Source organism: Podarcis cretensis (assembly GCF_951804945.1).
Source record: "Podarcis cretensis genome assembly, chromosome: 2".
Taxonomy (NCBI): domain Eukaryota; kingdom Metazoa; phylum Chordata; class Lepidosauria; order Squamata; family Lacertidae; genus Podarcis; species Podarcis cretensis.
In genome coordinates, this window is record NC_137171.1 from 99,114,843 (window position 1) to 99,137,937 (window position 23,095).

The following is a 23,095-nucleotide window of genomic DNA, read 5'->3' on the forward strand; positions in this document are numbered from 1 at the left end:
ATTTCCCCCCCAAAACCAGGTCGGGGAATCCAAACGAGGTCGGGGAACAGCGGGATGGCGGCACTCTGCCTCCCCGCTGTCCCCCGAGCTTGTGGGGCTGCCCGATGTCTGCCCGAAGCGCGGGGAGCTCTGCTTCAGCGCACCCTGCACTCCGTGCAGGAGGCTGCGGATTTTTGCCCGAAGTGCAGGGCGCTCTGCTTCAGCACTCCCCATGCTCCATGCAGCAGGCTGCTATCCGCAGCCTAGGGAGCCCTGCGGGAACTCCCGCGGGCTCCCCAGGCTTGCTGATAGCTTCCTGAAGCCTGGAGAGCGAGAGGGGTCGGTGCACTTTTACTGGGTCTAGACTATTGGTCTATCTAGCTCAATATTTGTCTACACTGACTGGCAGCATCTCTCTCCCAGCTCTACCTGGAAGTGCCAGGGTTTGAACCTGGGACCTTCTACATGCAAAGTGAACACTCTTCCACTGAGCTATGGCCCATTCCGGTGCAACACAGTCAATAAGGGTGCTGGAGACCTAGGTTCAGGCTTCCCCCTCCCCTCACTGGGGTCAACCTAACCAACCTCCCAGGGTTGTCGTGAAGCTAAAGGCCAGGAGAAGAGCCATGTATACTGCCTTGGCTAGAGGGAAGCTGGAAAATAAATACGACAAATAAAAAGGCAGCCTTTTCCAGCCACGAACATTGAGGGATCTCTGAGGTGCTTACTCATGTGCCACACCCGACCTCTTCCTAGTCAAACAGGTTGTCTCTCTTGGTATGTTGCCGGTGCCCTTTCTGGCTTCCCACAGATACGCAGAGAGCATCACATAAGATGTCACTGTGAATTAAAACATTCCAAAGGAAGTGATAAGAGAGGGGGGAGCATGGTAAGTTGGAGTCATTATTAGTCAGAGAGCGATAAGGCAGGGAGACGCTGTGCTTTCCAAGAGATCTTGTTTCACACACACCTCCTTTTTGGTTCTCTCGGGGGTTTTTATTATTATTAAATGAACATGATAGCCGAGTTGAAAGGAAGTCTGGCTGGAATGTGGCAAAGTCTTCCTGTAAAACCTGTTGCCTTTCGATAGCGTGCGCAAGGGCAGAGGGGAGGCTGCTTTTCAGCAGACTTGACCAGCGAACTTTCCTCTCTCTCCTCCATGCCAGCTGCGTCCTTCCTCTTGCGGGACACCCATCACCAGCTCTTCTCCTCCCTTGCCCCCTTGTGCAAGGAGGAGGAGGAGGAGGAGGAGGAGGAGAGAGAGAGCTGTGGAATGGGGAGGCAGCCTCCCTGGCGATAAAAGCTGATGATGTCAGCAGTGTGTCAGCGGAGGGAGGCAGCCAGCCTGTGAGACAGGGAGTTACACCTAGCTAAGTGTCTGAAAGTCGGGCAGAGGAGTTGAGACAGGAAGTTGCCCTGCTCACTAGGTGAAAGGAATTTGAGAGGTTGGTTGGAGAGGGGAGGATTTCCCTAAGCATGTATTGTTTTTGAAAAGCCAAACACCGCACCACAATGGCGCTTTTGAGACATGTGGATATGGAATAACCAAAATCCTTCAAGAAATCGGCTCTGACTAAGAAACTCAGGTAAGCACAGAGGATCTTGCGTCCGGTTTTCCACTACAGCTGCCTTCCTTTTCTGCCCTGTGGGTGAAGTGTTAGTGTAAGGCTGCATGGTTTTGCTTTTCCAAAAGCTGGAGGGGGGAGGAGAAAACTCTCTGTATCAGGCTGCGACCCTAAGTGTATCTAAGTGGGCATAGTTCAGTTTAAATTAGCCAGGCTGGTGCCTCATAAAGTGTGTAAGATCAGAAAGTTAATGAGCTTACAGGTTTGACTAGCTGTTGAAATCATCTCACAGGTTGAAAGGTTTCAAATTCTCTTTTGATACTTCTTGCCTGGGTCAAATTTATTTTTTGTGATAGTGAACTTTCCAGGGTTTGCTTGCTTGCTTTATAGATGCAGAATATTGTGAGGCTGTTTTATGCACATTTTTTAATGGAATGAGAACTGGGTTGGTCAGCAACCAAGGCTGCTGAAACATTCCTGTGAGCCAGAAACAGGGTATTTTTTTAAAGCACAATCACATCTCATGTGTAGCCTCCTGTTCAACAGCGAAGTCTAGTAAAACAATCATAAAGCACAGTTTGGGCAAAGGCGCAGTTTGGATCCAGTGGGATTTCTGAAGATGAAAGGCTTGCAGAAGGAGTGGTGCTTGGTTCTTCCATGAACACATGTGAAGGATTAGGCCTTATTTATGGCATGAGATAAGTGCATTTAAAATAAATTTTAAAAATTGTAATCTTTGATGTTTTTGAAGTGTATGGATGCAGAGTGAGGTGGACTACAGTTTGTTTCTCCACTGCAATGGTACACAGCAGCTTATACGCACATACACATATTGTTGTATATGTGAAGAATTAAATGTCTCAATGAGTGGGCAGACTGCAGATTTGTTTGGTGCATACACAAAGTGTGCTCTTCATTGAAATGAATCCTGTGGATGTTTATACTAAAGGTCAGTTCTGCTGTGTTGGAAGGAATTTCTTTGCAAAAAAAAAAAAGTGTGCATAAGATTGTAGCCTAAGGACTTGACATTCAGCGGGTCCTATGCACACTAACAATGCGATTTCTATGCATGTTTATTCAGATGTTGGACTTACTCCCAGATAAGTGTGTATAGATTGCAGATATTCTTGGCAGTAAACCATATTGAGCACTGGCACTTACTCTCAAGCAAACAATAATAGGAGCAGAATGAAAAGTTGCAGTCACAGAAGTGACTACAAAAGTTGTAGCTCACAGAATTGTAGAGTTGGAGGGTACCCCAAAAACCATCTACTTCAACCCCCCTGCAATGCAGGAATCCTGTCTACAGCCATCCCTGGGTGGACTCATACCACCAATAGGTAAACAGCCAAACACGCTCACCCTTTGTTCTAGGGGCACCCAAGCACAGTTACTGCAGTGTATGTGTTGATGAACAATAGCATTCATAAAACAAAAGCAAATAATTCCACATGGGAGCAGAGGTTTGGTGGAACCTGGAAGCGTGCTGCATTGTCTTTCATTTCAGTTTGCCCAGTTTGTAGAGATGTTCTTTTCTTAGTTTAATATCAACCCTTTAGCTCCGTCTTAGCTGCTCCATCAACATCAGCAACAAAGGACGTCATAGCTAAATCACAGTATTGACCACACCTGTCCAAACTCATTGCCTCCAGATTGACCTCTGGTGGGCAAGACAACTATGAAAGCTTTTTGACTTTGCTTTACACTAGTGCTCCTTGAGGAGAATTTTAGGAAGCTGTGCCACTTCCTTCTGTAAGGTCTAAGCAACTAAGAGGGCAGCTATAACCTGGTAGAGCATGAGACTCTTAATCTCAGGATTGTGGGCAAAAGATTCCTGCATTAGAGGGGGTTGAACTAGATGACTCACGTGGACCCTTCCAACTCCACAATTCTATGATTCCAAGAGAGAACTGGCTGATAAATTAGAAAAAGGTGTATTTGCGTAGGTCGGGTATAGAAGGTGGCAATTATTTATGGACCACTGACATTATTCAATATGGAATACTGGCTGGGCCTATAGCTCAGTGGCAGATCACGAACTTCTCATGGAAAAGGTTGCAGGTTCAGCCCCAGCAGCTCCAGCTAAGGCTCAGAGAGAACTCTGTCAGAAATCCTGGAGACCTGTCGCAAGTCAGTATGGACCAAGGATAGGGACCCCACGGTCCTCCTGATGTTCTGGAACTACAGCTCCCATCAGGTGGTCATGGGTGATGGGAGTTGTAGTCCCACAATATCTGGAGAGCAACAGGTTCTCTACCGCTGGTGTAGATACTGAGGTAGATGGGCCAGTGGTCTGACTCAGTATAATATAGCTTCTTGTGTCCTATGACCATCTCTGGAAAGGCCAAGGCTCAGTGGCAGAGCACCTCTGGCATCAGTGGTTCAATCTTGGGCATCTCCTGGTAGGGCTGAGACCACCACCCCCCCACTGAAATACTGGGTAGCTTCTGCCTTTCAGTGTAGATAATGCTGAGTTAGATGAACAATTGTCCTGAGTTGGTATAAGGCAGCTTCCTGTGTTCCTAATAATTCGCTAATCTTCTGGCTGTGGTAAGAGAGGCATTTTTGGAAGATCATGGGGAGACTCCTGCCCTCTTCCTTGCCACACACCAGCCTCTTCCTTGCCATGTCCTGTTCACATGCTCACTCCAGTTTCCTCTTTCTCTGCCCTCTGCAAGCCCTACTTCTTCCCCGTTTGTTCCCTATTCTTCCACCCCTGTTTCTTCCTGTTCCCATGGAAAGCCGGCACATGGAGCTGCTTTCAAGAGCTGCGCAACACCTCTTGCGTTGTCTGAGGCTTCACGAAGAGGCCCCCAAGGCATCGCCACTGCTGCCAGCACTGGGTGCCAAACTAATTCAAATCACAGCGTCAGCAGCACTGCTTCCAGGGCCTCTATCGGCAATATGAGTAAGGATAAAGTTCACATGCCCCTTTTGGGTGTGTGTGTGGGAGGGATGTTGAATTCTCCCCAAGGTTACTCTTCACTGTCCCTTTGCAGTGAAATCGCTACTAGTCACCATATCCCAGAGAATACTGTTGGTTTATTTGTTTATTCCAGGTTCCATAGTTACCTTTGACTGGACTTAACCGTCCAGGGGTCCTTTACCTTTACCTTGATACAGTTAGAAATCTCACTGCTTAGCATCTGTTCACAAGGCCACGTGAAATTTGAGGTGGGAGGGGGGAAGATTTCTTAGCTTTCTAGTATCAGCTCAGTTGGTTAGAGCATGCTGCTGATAACACCAAGGTCACAAGTTCGATCCTGCTATGGAACAGCTGCATACTCCTGCATTGCAGGGGGTTAGGCTAGATGATCCCAAAGGTCCCTTCCAACTCTACAATTCTGCGATTTATCTCTTACACTATTAATATGCCATGCATCAAGCCTGCTGGGCTAAACTGAAGCATGAGCAGAGGCTCTTCAAAGGAAGCTGCTTAAGAGACCTATGCAGCCTGATACAGTTCATGCTTGGACACAAGGAAGCCTCTGGATTCCAGCTTCTTGTTGTTGTTGTTGTTGTTGTTTGAGTGGGTGGGGATGAGTGGGTAGACTGCTGTTGTCCCCATTTCCTACTTGTGGGCTTTCAGACATAGCGGATTGACCACTGTGGGAGACAAGACATTGGACTAGATAGGCTTTTGGTCTTACCCAGCAGGGCTCTCTGTGTGTTCTTAAGTTTAACTGAGTTAACTGAGTGTGGCTTATTTAGCTGTGCCTGCATGTAGCCACAGCTGGCTTTGCAGCACAATCCGGCGCATGCTTGTTCAGAAGCAAGTCCCACTGTGCCCAGTGGTACTTACTCCCAAGCAAGTGTGCACAGGAAGGCAATGAATGTCTTTACTGAGCACAAACCATAGAAATGTTATCTGCGTAGCCCACGGGTGCCTAATGTTTCCCATTGATAGCTCCCATTTCACAGAGTATGCGGCCCACATACTGTGTCATTGTGGTGTGCTTGGTGAATGTGCATGTTGTAACACTCCGTACTTTTGTCTACATGCTCCCCCACTTCTATGCATCTGGGAATGGTCCAAGTAAGGCATTAGGTGTCTCCAAACATGTTTAATTTTACCACACTACTTGAGTTAAACCATGGCTGGAGAGATCATAATTTTGCTCTGTTATTTACAAACAGTCCAAGCGAAACTTAAATGCCTTCCTTAATTTCTTCCCCCTCACCCCCATACCTCTTTTTTTAATTTTTCATGATAACAAAGTTGTCTGTGAGAATTGCATACTGCAGATGGATTGCACTTTCATTTCCAACTGAGGCTCAGTTAGGGTGAGCTCGCCAATCCCTCTTTAGCTCATCGATCTATAATGGATTTTTTTATTTAAAAAAACTAGACAGGTGCACAACACTCACTGCCCCAAGGCAAACGAGACGATAATCTCTGTGATTCCTTGTTTCCACTAAGTACAGAGGGGGCGAAATGTTGCGCACAGAAAGAGAATTGTTCTGTACATGCATTGAATTTTTCTTTCTGAGCCTGCAGAAGACAGACGGTTTTTGTGTGCATGTCCTGTATCGTTTGGTGGTTTCTCTCCTTCCTCTGCTCCCCACTGCCCCTCTTGTTTTCTGCATCAGTGCAGCATCACTGATTGCTTAATGCATGTTCTTTTTTATTATTATTGCAAGTACTGCTTGTGCACTGCCTGTGTAGAGCTTGTGAGCTTCCTATAGGCATTTGATTGGGCACTGGGAGAACAGGACACTGGACTTGGTGGCCCACTGGCCTGATCCAGCAAGGTTCTTCTTCCTACCCTCTTACGCCTTTTATGAAACCATCTCAAGGCAAACTCCATCAGTTACTGCATAGTGGTGCACTGGCAACATCCCCAGTCTGTCTCTTTTGTCCAGCATGTTTTCCTTAAAAGGACTTCATCTGCACCTTGTGGGAGAGCAATCACATCACTCTATCTCTTGGATGGTGTCCATGAAATGAAGTTTTAAAAAATGAGCCTGTGCAGGACATGGAATCTTGTGGTTTCAAACCTCTGACACCAGGGGTTTTTAACTGATGGGTTCACTCCTCACTCCTACTGACCTGATGTGCCACTCCAAAGCATATCAGGCCTCTTTGGACATTGGTTTACCCATAGGGAAGTGATATATGGTGGTCAGAGGGGGAAAGGGAAATTACTTTTTGTTGTTTCTATTAAGTCTGCTTTGGCTCAAAATGAAGAATGCCTTTAGTTACCCTCCCCAAGACAGCAGTGTTTGTTAGACATAAATCCTGGAATTGGTTCTGGGTTGGAGGATGAGCAGAGGATGGCAGAAGTAAGTAAGAGACGCCACTACCTGAAGTTAAAACACACTTGCAAAATGCAATTAGCTACGTACTGTTTATCATGACGTGGTCCTTTTAATCTTACAAATGCATAGTGAGTTGTTGTTTTGCACAATTAATCCTCTGCTGTAATTTGGGTTTCTTTGAAATTAAAGTTCTGTGGAATATAATTCTTAATAATGTGGCTGGCTCTTAAATAATTGTCTTTCTTGTTTTGTTTCTCTCACTCTTCCAGTTATTCCAATGGAAACAGCTGGAGAATCTTTATTTCCGTGAGAAGAAATTTGCTGTTGAGGTTCACGATCCCCGTAGGTAAGCAGTGCATTTGTGTGCCATATCCAAAACATTCGTTTGTCATGCAGCTGAACCCCTGGGACCTAAATCCATTACATTGAACACCGCAGGTTAATGTTTCGCTGCATGTATGGCTAAGCTTGCATTGCTTGTGCCATCCACAGTATTTATCTCTTTGGCGGCACAAAGCGAACATATCACAACCCTTCTTTTCCCTTTTAACACAAGTGGGTTTCGGTCACCTCATGAAAAGTTGCATGCACCAGTTTTATAGGACAAATAAAACAAATTCTGGCACATGCTGTAAAAACCTGCTGGGAAATCGCTACAGGCCTGAATCCACTGGAAATGTCTGCTGCAAATCTTCTATGCAAATAAACGAGAGATGTTTAGCATGCGGTTGCAGTTGTGCCTAAATAGCTTAGGCACAATATTTCTAAGACGCCACACTTGCTTGCTTGTATTTAAAATTAACCTAAGAGTACAATACGAAATACATGCTTTAATTGTGACTGTTGTTGCTTTTTTAAAACAACAACAACTAAACATTCATTGTTTATACCACAAAAATTCATATGAACTGCAGAAGTTAAAAAATCCCAAGTCTACACAGTCACACCATAAAAGCCACAGGGAGCAGGGGATGAGTATGTTAGAGAAGCTTAAGAGTGCATTCCTATGCATGGCTAATCCAAAGTAAGTTGCACTGAGTTTTGCGTGACTTACTCTCAGGGAAGGATGTAATGTTGCTGTTGCATTGATATACTAGGGTTCTACACATCCTTCCCTGAGATGTCCACAGGAGGATGCATTTACTTAATAAGGTCTTTCTAGAGCAGGGATAGGGAACTTCTGGCCCTCCCAGATGTTTTGGGATGACACTTCTCAGCATCCTTGACCACCAGCCATGCTGGCTGGAGCTGATGGGAACGGGCATCCCACAGCAGACCTAGTGTGCTTTAGTGGAAGTGGTGGGTGGACCAGATCATTCTCAGCTGGGCTTGCTTGGGTACTTGAATCAAGCACTGGTCTGCAAGGAGTGGGTGGGGCAGAAGGGAGAGTTGCAGTCATTCATAAAAATTCTGCCTTTCTGCAGAGGCTGGACAGGCATGCTCTTGGCACACTGCCTATGTAGACTGATGACAAAGATCTGGTTAAAAAATAATCTGTGCATGCTCTGAAGGAGGAGGAGGAAGAGAGGGGTCAGACTGCTTCATGTACATCTCGGGAGTGGTTTTGCATTTGTGACTCAGTTCTCTAACAAAGAGGAAAGTAAAAAAGCCTGGGTGTAACAGAAACCTCTTTCTCACTGAGGTGGCAAACCTGAGTCTGGAGTATACTACTTCAGATTTCAGATCATAATGGGTGTCTGTGTGTGTCATGATAAAATACTTATCCATGCATAAACTCCAGGTGGTGGTGCTGGCTATTGGCTTCCCCCACCTTAGTGTTACCCTTGTAGAGATCAATAGGGAGGATGGGGACAAAACTTGAATTAGTCGGCTCTACCTGCCATTAACTCTTGCTGTGGCGCTGTGGGTTAAACCGCAGAGCCTAGGGCTTGCCGATGAGAAGGTTGTTGGTTCGAATCCCCGCAACGGGGTGAGCTCCCATTGCTCGGTCCCTGCTCCTGCCAACCTAGCAGTTTGAAAGCATGTCCAAGTGCAAGTAGATAAATGGGTACCGCTCCGGTCGGAAGGTAAATGGCATTTCCGTGTGCTGCTCTGGTTCGCCAGAAGCAGCTTAGTCATGCTGGCCACATGACCCGGAAGCTGTACACCGGCTCCCTCAGCCAATAAAGCAAGATGGGCACCGCAACCCCAGAGTCGTCCGCGACTGGACCTAATGGTCAGGAGTCCCTTTACCCTTACCTTTACCACCTACTTTTGGCTTTCCTGCCTTCCACCCTACCATTCCCAAATGGGCAGCGGCAACCCCTGGCTTAGCCCAGGCAATGCGTTTACTAGCTTTTGAGAACTTGGTCAGATAACACCCAAACTGAAAATAGGATTTTTCATTATTTGTGGGGAGGGTGTCATCCTCACCAGAACAGAGTTGTTGTGTGACTTCATCTGAAGTTTTATTTCTTAATTTTTGAAGAAACAGCAAAAAACACTTTACGTAGCCTTTTTTTAAAAAAAATGTTTTTAGAATTTCGGTGTCACGGAGGACTTTTGGACAGAGCGGCCTCGTAGTGCAAACCTGGTATGCGAACACTTCTCTGATCAAATCCATCTGGGTTATGGCAATCAGTCAACATCAGTTTTACTTGGACAGGAAACAAAGCAAAGTAAGTTACCCGTCGATAAAGGAATGTTTAGTTGCTGAAAATGCATAGTTTGTCTTTTGCATCAAAAAGAATACCTCAAGAGAGATTATATCTGCCTTGCAAATGAGGCCACAACACTATTTTCTTAACCACCTGCTTGCACATGTACCTATATTAGTCATCTGTGTGAACACACCAGACAAGAAAAAGTCAACTGTCTTCTAATTTGCAAATACTCCCAGCTCATGTCCCGATGGTGAGATAGGCACCTGGTTGATCTGTGTAAGGAGCCGGTTGCTGGACTAGATCTTTGGTCTGATCCAGCAAGCCTCTTGGGATCATAGGAAACTGCCTTATACAGAGTCAGAACCAACGGTCCATCTAGCTCAGTATTGTCCACACTGATTGGCAGTGGCTCTCTAGATTTGCAGAGAAGAGTTCTCTCCTAGTCCCACGTGGAGATGTCGGGGATTGAACCCGGGACCTTCTGCATTCAGGACAGATGCTCTACTACTGAGCCATGGCCCTTCCCTTAAGAACTCTTATTCTGTTCCTATATTCTTATTCTTATTTATACCCCGCCCTTCCCGGTTCAGACAACTGGGCTCAGGGCAGCTAACAACAAATTTAAAACACTTAATTGTAAAAGCAGCATAAAAGACAGTATAAAAACATGTATAACAATAAAATTCAAAAATCAATTTGGGGGAAATCCATCTAATAAGCATTTGATAGTCACCAGGGCTAGCTGGCTGAATTAGTCCTACGAGGAGGCCAGGGGAGAATTAGCTGTGGGGTCCCAGAGTGGGTAATCTTCAAAAGGGAGAGGGAGAGGGAAGAGAAGGGAAATAAAAGATCAGGCTGAATTCAAATTAAAGGCCAGGTGGAATAGCTCTGTCTTACAGGCCCGACAGAAGGAGGTTAAATCCTGAAGGGCCCTAGTCTCATGGGACAGAGCATTCCACCATGTCAGAGCCATCACTGAAAAGGCCCTGGCCCTGGTGGAGGATAGTCTGACTTCCTTTGGGCCCAGAACCTCTAAACTATGGTTATTCATGGACCTTCAGGTCCTCTGCAGGGCATACCAGGAGAGGCAGTCCCGTAAATATGAGGGCCCTGTGCCTAGGGGGCATTTTTATTTATTTATTTTTTACTGCCTGTTTTCCCTTCTGTTCGTTTTGAGCCTCTAATAGATAGTCAAGTTGGCTTTAGTGATCAGTGCCCAGGACATAAGTTAAATAGTGAGACAGCATGCATGTAGCTCTTGGAGTGGAGCAAAAGGCCATCTTCTATTTCCCTTTTGTTTGGAGTCTTCGCTAGGGCTAAGCTGATTGTACACGATCACTCACTTTTGTGTGTGTGTGTGTGTGTGTGTGTGTGTGTTTAAATTGTTCTAGGCAAAAATCCCTTCAGCCAGAAGCTTGGACGATATTGCAATGGACTTAACAGAGATGGGAACACCGAAGGTTTCGAAATTAGCCACTTTGGAAGCAAAGAGTCAACTTATTATGGCCAGCAATGGTAGCCTAATCTCCTCAGGTAACACATATTGTTTCAAATGTCTTCTGTTTGGAGTCTAGGTGTCTGTATTATGTAACTCAGTTGCATGTAGTACAAGGAAAATATGTCTTTCCTTAACATGGGTGAAATTCTACTATATCACGCATCCACAATTGCTGTTTTACAACACACACACACACACACACACACACACACACCACAATCGCAAAAAGGGAAGTCAGCCTTTCTTTTCCCTGAGCTTGTGCTGATTTGGCAATTTTCTCTCACCCTTTTTATATCCCACTGCATAAAACAACTCTAGTTTCCTAAAACGATTCATTTCTGGCTGTTAACATGCCGCCCTATGGAACCTAGTTCCTTCACGGTCATAATAGTCATCGTCTTCCATCCCCTGCAGCCCCCCTTCTGCACAGACTTATGGTGAGGGAAGCAAGAGACAGAGCTTGTGATCTCTAAAACAGATCTCACTGGAGGTAGATTGTTTTTCTCCCCTGCCCCTTTTGTTGTTCTGCAATTCAAATTCTACAGAATTCAAACTGTAAGAAGTGTGTTTCACAGGTGTGCTGCAGTCCACCCAAATGAAGCTTGCAGACTGCTAGTTGTCCACATTCCACAGTTGGGGAAGCCTTGGTATAGACCAGCTTTCTTCCATCTTGGGTTCCCGGGCATCGTTGGAACTACAGCAACTCCCATGATCCCTGAGCATTGTCTCAAGTAGCTGGGCTGGGATGCTGGGAGTTGTTGTCCAACAGCATCAGCAGGCCCAAGGTTGAAAATTTCTGGTGTAGTCAACACCACTCCTGCAACACAGGTTTACCTAGGGCAATATCAGGGCAGTCAGGTATAGTTAGTACTTCTCCTTCCTGCCCCACCCAAGTGACCTACAGAGGCTTCCTGTATGTCCCCTTCTCCTTCAGCATACTCTGCCCTTAGGTGCAGCAGCCAACTTGCACCTATATTCTGGGATTTGCAGTGCAAAATGAAAAGCCTAGCTTTGCAGGATTGCACCACTTTGTCCATGAATTCTCTATAAAACATGTACATACCAGACGTCACCTGTATGCACATTTAAAGCATTGTTTGATGATTAGTTCCTCCTAGTGGTACAGCAATAAAACTGCTAGCACATTTGCAAAGTTAAGCAGAGTCCTGTGTGGTTTCAGTTTGGATGGGGGACTCACATGTTGAGATTCCTGCATTGCAGAGGTTTGGACTAGATGACCCTTGGTGTATTCCTTCCAACTCTACAGTTACAATTCTGTGCGATTCTATTGATTTATGTGCAACCCACAGATCCTGCAACAAATATGGAAAATCTGCTTGGAAGGAGGATTCTAATTGAAAGGTTCAAAAGGTCAAATTGAAGTGCACTTTTTTTTGGCACAGTAATCCATTTTAAGTAGACTCGATGCATGTTTGCCTATCTTGGCTGGCAACAGAGGTTTTTCCTTCAATTTAACTCTAGTTCTGTTGTGTCCAACTTTGAAAAGGCCACCTTTAACTAAGAAAAGATGTAAGATGTTAGCCATCCACCCCACCCCACCCCACCCAGCAGCTAACTCTTTTAAGTCCAAAAGGAGGAATGAGTTTACAAATCATTGGATCTTACAGGGTCTCAAGATTCAGAGGCCAGTGAGGAGCAAAAGAAAGAGAAAATATTGGAGCTGAAAAAGAAAGAAAAGCTTTTGCAGGAGAAGCTTTTGCAGAAAGTTGACGAACTGAAGAAAATCTGCCTGCGGGAAGCGGTGAGACCTGTTGCTTGCTTTTCTTTAGCGTGGGTCCAGGACAGGGCTTGTAGCTCAGGGGCAGGGGCATGCTTTGCATGCAGAAGGTCCCAGGTTCAACCAGTGGCGTAGCGTGGGTTGTCAGCACCCGGGGCAAGGCAAGTAATTTGCGCACCCTAACCCTAACCCTAACCCCCAGATGTTGCGCCCAGTGCGGCCGGCCCTCCCCTGCACCCCCCACGCTACGCCACTGGGTTCAACCCCCAATATATCCCAGGTAGGGCCAGGAAAAACTCTTGCCTGAAACTTCAGAGAACAGCTGCCAGCCGGGGTTATCAGTAGTGAGCTAGGTGAACCCAGCACTCTGAGTGCATGAGGCAGGTTCCTATGATGTCCACACTGATTTTTCCTAATACTGCTTTTCTTCCCCTCCATAGGAGCTCACTGGGAAAATGCCAAAGGAATACCCCCTGGGCACAGGAGAGAAACCACCTCAGGTCAGAAGGCGTGTAGGCACAGCCTTCAAATTGGATGGCAACTTGCTTCCCAGCGAGGAGGTATGTGCAAGCCCCGTTGCAGGTTTCACTTACTTTACAAGGCTGTAAAACGTGTGTCATTGGGACCATCTCCCAGATGCCGTGTCTTACATTGGCTTCACAGCTTCTTGGTTTTGGTTTGCGTTGGGTCAGTGAAGGGAAATCCCAGATAGGGCGATTGCTGGAAATCTGTGTAGACATGTTCTGAAACAAAGATTAAGCCTCACTTAATTATTTATGTGCAGAATTCAGCCCTTGCATAATGGCTTTAAAAGCTATTTGGCCTCAGTAAAGATTTAAATATTTAAATTGCTGGGAATTTCGGCCAGTAGTTTCACTAAAGCGTTTAACACATAGGGGCGTGCTTAATAGATTTTTTTCCTCCAAATTACATTGTGGTTGAGAAACTGCACTCATTTTACCTCTCCTGGGAAGCTGGGAAAACGCGCATACTTCACCTCTCCTAGGGAGTTGATAACTTGGGGGCGGGGGTTCCTGCCCCATAAGGGAGGGTGAGGCTCGAATTCTGCACTTGCTACTTCTGTAGCTCTGACCTGAACCTCTTGGTCTGTCCTTCAAAGTTGTTTCACATTTACTTTGCGAAATCCTTGATTCCCACATATTCCTCATGGATTTGAAAGGCAACCATTTCTGTTGGCTGCCAGATACCATTATGGTGCCAACTCGGAGCTAATGTAGGAAATGATATAGGGACATTGGCATGCTGGAATACAGCCCTCTTCACACATGACTGCAGAGTGGAACCAAGCCCAAGCAAGTTGCATGGGTTTTTGTTTTACCCAATTGGCACTCTGTTAAGGATACACTCAGAGACTGGCACTCACCATGCATGCTTACTTTATGCACGTAACGTCCCCTGTAATGCGTAATCGGGAGCAGTTCCTAAGCTAGGAGCACTAAAATAAGCTCCAAATTTGGGGTTTCAAACCCTGTTGCCACACGCAGCTACCCCCACTTCACAATACAGGTAACTCACTACTTGCGCACGTTTAATTTGTGCAGCTTTACACTCTTGGCAGAAGAATATTAAAAAATAAGAAAGGGGGTGGGTGCCTTGGAAAAATAACTTTGGCAATCCAAAGTTATAAAAATAACTTTGGAAATCCATTGAACTTTGGCAATCCAAAGTTATAAAAATAACTTTGGAAATCCATAGTCAAAGTGTTTTGACAATACGCGATTTTGACTTTATGTGTAATCCCTGAAACGTAACTCCTGCATCAGTTGAGTGTCACCTGTGCTATAATGTTTACCCCCTTTAGAAGGATTCCCTTTTGCTCCCCTCACCTACAGAATCTTAAAGCTATCCTACCCTACCACTGATGGATTGGGTGGGAAAGACATAGCTAGAGTGCGATTTGGCACTCTGGCTACGGGTTCCTCCTGTTTCTTCACCATTCATCCTCGATTTGCTTGCACATAGCTTGCATGGTGGGTAGACTTTACTAAGCATTCATTCTGATTTGTTTTCGGGGCAGTTACATGACACAATGAGCATTCATCCTGTTTTCGTTTATGGAGGTGTTTACATCTCTTCACATTAATCATTTGCTCTTCCCACACTTTTCAATGCATTTCCCCACCGCTTTGCAAACGTTAAATGTGCAAGCCTAAAGTTCCAGTGTGCTCTTGAATTCCTCCCACAGTATACTGACAGTCTGTAGGTGCATCCTGTGTTGACAAGCATTTATTGGGTGGGGGAGACACAAATCATTTGCAGTTCTGACAAAGAGCTAAAGTAATCTTTTCATTGCATGTATGATGCAATTTATGATTATGTTGAAGGACTGGGATAATGGCAACTAGGTCCCCCATGTTCCATGCTCAATAATAGTATAGCGAGATGGCTGCAGAGGCTGCCTGGGGCAAGTGCTTAGCTTCTCTGGGTCTTGTTTGCCTCAGATTGATGCTTCAGATTGCCTCAGTTTGATGCTTCTTATATAACAGGGAACACTGTTGCCAAAGTCACAAATATGTGTTGTTTGGAGAACTTGTGGAAGCCAGAAGCAGATTTTCTCTTTTAGAGAAAGATGCCACGTATTCTGGTTTTCACCTTATCCTTCTGTATTTCAAACAGTAACTTGCCCTGAAGGCTGGCTGGCTTTTACTTTTTTGTGGCTAATGGGTTATTTACACCTCTCTGTTAGTAGGATCCCATTCCCTTATGTGAGGATAGCATAAACCGAGGTCCTTGTTTGTATATATGAATATGAATGCTTTTGAATCATAATTGTCTAGTAAATAATGAGTGCTTTGGGGTTTATATGTTTGTGCCTCCTTTCATCTGGTCTCTTCATAATTGTTTACAAACACTGAGTAATAAAGCTTCCAGCATTATGAGCATCATTATATTGATGTTTACACCTTGCTAACCCTTTTGTAGAGAAGCCTGACAACAGGTTGTCCTTAGCATAGCAATGCAAATGCTTTACTGGCAATGGAGAGAGTCTGGTGTTTAGCTTTTGGCAGATGTTCGGAAAACGGGTGTGAAATGTTGGCCTTTTATAAATACCCTGGCTTTCCACATCAGGCCACCCAGTGCTACGTACAGATGAGTCTACAAGCCCTCCCTATTCTTTGTTGCACATCCTGAAGTCAATTTTTTGTTGTTGTTCAAACCTCAAAAGACCAAAGACTTGGCTTAAATTCAGGTTCCAAAGTGGGAAATCCCTATTTTATTTTACTTTACTTTGGCTCCGTAGGACCCAGCTCTGCAGAATCTGGAGAGCAACTTTTTCATACAGCAAAAGATGGTGGAAGCCGTGAAGAAACTTTCCAGTGAGCCAGACCTATGCAAAAATGTGAAGAAGAAGAGGAAACAGGAGTACATAGAGGCAGTGAAAAAGCTTCAGGACATTGAAAATTCCATTAATGAGTATAGGATTAAGTGTGGAAAGAAGCCTACACAGAAATCAACCCTGACCTTACCAGGTAACAGAGATCTAACAACATTCTTATGAGGATGGGGAGGTTGTGGAGAGAATCTGTTTTTCAAGTACTTTTTGTTGGGTGTGTTTTTCTCTTGTGGAAGAAAAACATGGTTTTGATACCAAGGGCAGGCAAAGATGTAGTCCTGCCCAGCAGAAACTAGAGCCTCTGCGTTCAGCAAAGTCTGGAGCTTACCTGTAATCTGACTGCCGTGTTTTATGTAAGATGTGGTTAAAAGGGAACAGAGTCTCAAAGTGCAGCACAAGCACTGGCATGTTTGAGGGAGAATGCAAACCAACGAATTGCTGTATGTCGAAGGGCTGGCGGCATCTCCCAGCCGAAACTAGTGTGGTACCTTGTTCTGTTGAGTATCAGATGCTGATTTTAGCAGAAATTGTTGTGTGATCTCTTAGCTAATGCTGGGCACATTATGAATCAAGCACATAATTAAAGCTAGGTCTTAAGACGTGTAGGTTGGCAGCAAGGGGAAGGGGGGGTGTAGATGGTGTCTGGTTGTGAATTCCCAGCAAGATAGCAAGAATGAAGCGTGCATAGTTTTATATGTCAGTTGTCTTTAAGAGTTTGTAAAGTAACAACGTTGTAATGAGACAGTGCCTATATAAGAGACCCATTGTGAAAGAGGATTGTAAGGTGCTTGTAAACACTGCTTTTTTCTAAGAGCTGGAATGATGATTTTAGAGGAGGCTGCTCCCCCTGAACAGGGGACAATCTAGGGCCAGTTGTATAATACACAGCAGGGTGAATAAATACTGGCTAGATGATGCACAGCAGTCATCGTCTGCCCAGGGGCTCTTAAAAAAAGAAGCAGCAGCTCCTGAGTCCCAAATATGGCTTTTGAGAAGTCCAAATTAGGCCTCTTCAGTTTCCAAACCAAGTTGTTCCAACTAGCTGCTTCCCTTTGATGTGCCACCATGCCGTCATTTCTACGCACAGCAGCCATTTTTACAACTGCATGTATGTTCATGTAGCCGTGAGTAACTGGCAGGGCATCTTTTATTACCTGTAGATAATAACGTGACCAGTATTGTATTACCTGTGTTCCTTTCAATGAACTGAAAATTTTAAGAAGTCAACAGAGGACAGTAATGGGTTGGATGCAGAGACAAGCGAGAGGAATGCTTCTTGTGCAGTGGGGATTTCCTGCCTCCTTCGGAAACTCTATTAAAGCCCCTTGAACCTCCTGCCATAGGATGAGGCATACGAGATGTAACCAGCTATGTTCTTAGATAAATAAGGTATACCATTCATTGTATCAAATCATAAATTTCAACGGAAGTAACTCATAAAGTTCAACAAACGAGCAAAGCGGAAGACCCAGTGGATCAGATCATTCTCTAGTCAGTTCATGCATAAGGTCCATCCGTGTAATGGTGTCTGTTCCACCTGTCTGTTCATAAGGTCCAAACACATATGAGCTTTAACTACTGATGAAGCCCAGGATGGCAAAACAAGGCCAATATTCTGAAAATCCTTGTCTTAGACTCTGTGAAGGGATTCTGTGGAACTGTAACAACCTTGCATGTGGATTGTTTGGACCTTATAAGCAGACAGGTGGAATAGACACCATTACACGGATCCACTGGGTCTTCTGCTTTGTTCGTTTGTTGAACTTTATGAGTTACTTCCGCTGAAATTTATGAATTGATACATGAATAGTATACCTTATTTATCTAAGAACACAGCCAGTTACGTCTCGTGTGGTGTAGTGGTTAAGAGCGGTAGTCTCGTAATCCTGGGGAACCGGGTTCGTGTCTCCGCTCCTCCACATGCAGCTGCTGGGTGACCTTGGGCTAGTCACACTTCTCTGAAGTCTCTCAGCCCCACTCACCTCACAGAGTGTTTGTTGTGGGGCAGGAAAGGAAAGGAGAATGTTAGCCGCTTTGAGACTCCTTAAAGGGAGTGAAAGGCGGGATATCAAATCCAAACTCTTCTTCTTCTTCGTGTGTTTATTGAGTATGCTTTACGTGACCATAGGTTTGTTTGTTGCATGGCAGGCTGTTGAAGCAGGATGGAGTGGGGGTGAGAGGAATTTGGCACGGCTGCTTTAGGCACACTTGCACTATTTTATCTACGAGACAAAAATGGCCTGGTTTGAGTATGGATGGCATCCTGATGGCCCCTTCCATTCAGGCACATTACCCCAGGCTGCCCTGGGAAATGATGCAGAGCCATTTGTTTCACCTAGCCGTCAACACCTATGTGCTGGGCAGACATGTGGGAGGATGAATGCAGGAAAATGCATGGGCCTGAGTGGTTGGTCCAGAGGTGGTTCCTGCATTTTGAAATGACACTGAAATGTACAGAGGAGAGCTCCCTGAAATGATTCAGGCGTTGGGAAACAAACCGGATCAGGCAGGAGCATGAAGAGTACAATTTAGTACAGTTTATCAAAGTGAAGATTAAGAGGATTAGGTTGATGGTGATTATGGCACCTTCATGGGGAGAAAATGTCTGGATACCAAAATGGACTCTTTAATGAAGCCAAGGAAAGCCTAAAAGGTGCTAGTTGCTGGGAGCAAAAGCTGGACAATTGGCATGGGGGCCAAGCCATGGGTCAGTTTCAATGTTAGTTGCCTGCCAATGAAAGCCAGTTCCTTCTGTATTCTGCACTGTAGTTGACTAGCAGTTTCACACTGACTTGCAACTGAACCATGTTATTTGCCCAGCAGGCCTGCACAACTTGCTTATCTGACATCAGTATGGTTTCTGGCATGCTGTTGGCATCCACTCATCTCTGATTTTAAAGCTAAGAGTTTGTACTTCACCCTTTGTATGTAATGTCACATAGGATGTGGCAAGGGGAGAGATGGAGGAGAAGAAAAACGCTTTTGGAAATGTCCATTACCATGATGTGTTTGGGGAAACACTAATAAAAGGATATGACATGGTGATTACAAACTAGGAACTCCCTTCTGTGCTAAAGTGGCCTAAGCAATGCAGTTGTAACCTCCATTGTTTAAACATGAGATCACTGAAAAATAATTCCTTGCAAAATGTTCAGGAATGCAAAAATCACAGTGTTGTTATCATCAGGGTAAAGGGGGAAATATCAAGGGATATGATAATGACACAAAGAGTAATAATTGGTGTCCATTACTATAGATTATCCTGATGCTTGCCTTTGCACTTAAGAGACCTATGATTCAATAAAATGGTGTAAGTGGCAAGACAGGAAGTTCCTTCTAAGCTAGTTTAGAATGGGTTGGGTGCTGCCATTGCAACCCCCAGTGTTTACACGTGAGAGAGGGTGAATTTAGAATATATACCCTTATCTTAGAAGTGTTATTTGTAAGAAAATAAGATGTCTCTTAGAATTGGGATCTTGGGTATCGCAAAATATTCTTCCTTACTTCAAAAAACAAAGTGAGGATGATGAAAGTTTTTTTGAGGACTGCTTTGAACAAAGATACGGGAACAGAATGATGCATCAAGGCAAAAAGCTAAAGGGGACAAAATACACATAATAGAGAGAGAGAGAAGAGAAAAAGAGCTTTGTGTATAGAAGTTCATGGAAAGACGACAGAGTAAGCAAACCTGGTTGTATTTCAGCACTTGTTTACAGTCATGAGGAACCAGAGGATTGATTTTGAGTGTCAAAAGAAAAGGATTGCAGAATTTGGGATGCTCATGGCTGCCTTAACATGTCGAAAAATGTCCTACTTTTTATTATTAAGTTCTGTTTTGCCATTATTTTATTAATTTCTGTTTACCATTATTATTTATCATGCTATTTGCTAGACAAAGAAAAAACTTGGCCTACAGCAGGTAGTGTCTGCCATTTCTCAAGTTCATTGCCTGTCTTTTCTCATTGTGGGCAATGACTAGCTAGCCTTGTAAGAGATCAGCAATGTTCTCCATCAGTTTCTGCCAAGGGCTCTTCCAAACACTCTGCAAGCAGCTTGTGTGGCTGCTGGTTTCCACCTCATCATTATGAAATCTGCCAGTATAAAAAGAAGTGACTAGTTCTTTTGGAAAGTTTGCCGATTAGCTTTCTGGTTCAGCAATGAATCTGTTGCAGCTGCGTCTTTCTGGAGCTGCTCAACAGTAAACACAGTTGTGGATAGAGCAAATGTATTTGGCAGCCATATCCACAGTTTTGTTGGTCTTGCTTGTGCAGGGCTGTCTGCTGGCACATCCTGGGTGATGGTAAAAGGCTCTGGTATGACTCCTGTGCATTTCATAGTGAGGAACATTTGTGCAGAGTGCAGCAAATGTTATGCGTGTGGCCCAGCATCAATGGACGCTATTGTAATATAGAGAAGAATTTTAAAAATTGCCAACAGCTGATTTGTTTGGCATTATTCTTCACAGAATCTGAGACTAGTTAGATTCTCTGACTACGCTAGAGATGCTTATTTTTCTGAAGTAACCAACACACCTGCTATCAAAAGGCAGTTTTGGATTCTATTTTTTCCTGGTTATTTTTAAGTTGTGGGGCTGTATTTATGTGTTTGTTCTTAGTACTCCCATTGGTAATTTTGGTTGATCATTATATCAGAACCTATAAATATACACAAACTTGAGTGAGTGAACCCAACGACTGTGCCCTGTGTTTAAAATTCCAGATTGTAACATTTGTCCTTTTTAAAGCTTTTTTCTTTTCTTTCCCCCCTAGATGAAATCATCCCTTCTGAGAGCAGCTCTTTGTCTGACACAACAACATTTGAAGATGGTATGTGGCTTTTGCTTTTCAACACAAACAGATAAAACACAGCAAAGTTGGGAATGTCCCAACTCCCTAATTTTACACTGAGTATGAGAACACTATCCAACCATCTCATCCTCTGTCGTCCCCTTCTCCTTGTGCCCTCTATCTTTCCCAACATCAGGGTCTTTTCCAGGGAGTCTTCTCTTCTCACTTTGGCCACCTCATGAGAAGAGAAGACTCCCTGGAGAAGACCCTGATGTTGGGAAAGATGGAGGGCACAAGGAGAAGGGGACGACAGAGGACGAGATGGTTTGATAGTGTTCTCGAAGCTACCAGCATGAGTTTGACTAAACTGCGAGAGGCAGTGGAAGACAGAAGTGCCTGGCGTGCTCTGGTCCATGGGGTCACGAAAAGTCGGACACGACTAAACAACAACAACAAATTCTTAGGGAACTGGCTAGTCCCCCTGCAACAGCCCATGACTGGAATGTATTGTACAGAGCCTTAAAAAAAAGCCAGGCTTATTCCTAAAGACAGCATGAGGGTCTATGAGGATTTCTGTCTATTCCTTTTCTTTAAGAGCAGGAGTGGGGAACCTGTGCCCCACCAGTGGTTGTTGGTCTCCAACAGCCCCAGCCAGCATGATCAACAGTCAGGGATGGTGGAAGTTCTAGACTAGCAACATCTGGAGGACCACAGACTCACCATCCCTGACCTAGAGAAACAGGAAGGTAATGGCTGTACATAACGCTGGATTATCACATAAGACTTGGACAGCCGGCAAAGTTTACTGAAGTTGGTTTATCCCTCCCATGAGGGATACTTCCAGCTGGCCACTTCCCCATTGCAAAGAGAGACATGCTTTTTTGCCCATTTCCTCTCTGCCCCACACCTTGCCCCACCTTGAACACTTGCAAAAAATATACACATTCACTGTCCAGAATAATTCCAAATATGCACATACTTGGACGTCATCTACAAGATGGGTGACACCTGGCTTGAGAGCAGTACATGTGAAAAGGATCTAGGAGTCTTGGTTGACCACAAACTTGACATGAGCCAACAGTGTGACGTGGCAGCTAAAAAAGCCAATGCAATTCTGGGCTGCATCAATAGGAGTATAGCATCTAGATCAAGGGAAGTAATAGTGCCACTGTATTCTGCTCTGGTCAGACCTCACCTGGAGTACTGTGTCCAGTTCTGGGCACCACAGTTCAAGAAGGACACTGACAAACTGGAACGTGTCCAGAGGAGGGCAACCAAAATGGTCAAAGGCCTGGAAACGATGCCTTATGAGGAACGGCTAAGGGAGCCGGGCATGTTTAGCCTGGAGAAGAGGAGGTTAAGGGATGATATGATAGCCATGTTCAAATATATAAAAGGATGTCACATAGAGGAGGGAGAAAGGTTGTTTTCTGCTGCTCCAGAGAAGCGGACACGGAGCAATGGATCCAAACTACAAGAAAGAAGATTCCACCTAAACATTAGGAAGAATTTCCTGACAGTAAGAGCTGTTTGACAGTGGAATTTGCTGCCAAGGAGTGTGGTGGAGTCTCCTTCTTTGGAGGTCTTTAAGCAGAGGCTTGACAACCATATGTCAGGAGTGCTCTGATGGTGTTTCCTGCTTGGCAGGGGGTTGGACTCGATGGCCCTTGTGGTCTCTTCCAACTCTATGATTCTATGATTCTAGGGGTGTTGAGCTTTTTTTCTGCAAAGAAGTCAAAAAGAAGACTTTTGCAGCTATTTTTAATGAAATTTGCCAAAATCTACACTTCCAACATGGGCTGCCATACATCCGGATTTTCCCAGACATTTCAGTGCTTTCCTCCCTGGTGATGTTTACAAGGGCTGAATACCAGCTATGTCCAGGAAATTCTGGATGTATGGCAACCCTATTTTCCCCCTCTCCCTTTATCACTGCCACCGTTACTGTTGCCTAAGATTGAGCCCCATGATATCATTTGAACATTGCACTGAACAGCAAAGTTTATGGCGATCCTGAGCTAACCTTGAGCCATTTTCTGAAAAGGACTTAACTGCTAATTTGTTGAGAATAAGAAGAAATCTGGCGTGCTAATGCAATCTCTCAACCTCCTTGAGAGATATAGCTCCCTGTTTAACACACAAACAAGTGATTATTATCCTTTTATATATATATATTTTCAGGATTCCCATGATTTATTTAATTGCGATAATGACATCTAGGTTGTGTGTTTCCTGCCCGCTGACAACAGGCAGGGTTAGCCATACTCCTTCATCTAGTCATTAGCTGTCTAGAAACACCCTCCGTCCCTCC

The 23,095-nt window shown here is 44.7% G+C and overlaps 1 protein-coding gene across 7 annotated transcripts in view; it reads left to right on the forward strand.

Annotated features, from left to right (window-relative positions):
- FRMD4B (FERM domain containing 4B) overlaps positions 1-23,095 on the forward strand; it is a 234,620-nt gene that overhangs the window by 198,643 nt on the left and 12,882 nt on the right. For all 7 annotated transcript variants that reach the window (XM_079958857.1, XM_079958853.1, XM_079958855.1 and 4 more), the window contains 7 exons: positions 7,073-7,149; positions 9,283-9,421; positions 10,798-10,939; positions 12,533-12,666; positions 13,083-13,202; positions 15,905-16,133; positions 20,767-20,823. In XM_079958857.1, coding sequence (XP_079814983.1) covers positions 7,073-7,149; positions 9,283-9,421; positions 10,798-10,939; positions 12,533-12,666; positions 13,083-13,202; positions 15,905-16,133; positions 20,767-20,823 — 898 coding nt within the window. The remainder of the gene's footprint in view (positions 1-7,072; positions 7,150-9,282; positions 9,422-10,797; positions 10,940-12,532; positions 12,667-13,082; positions 13,203-15,904; positions 16,134-20,766; positions 20,824-23,095) is intronic.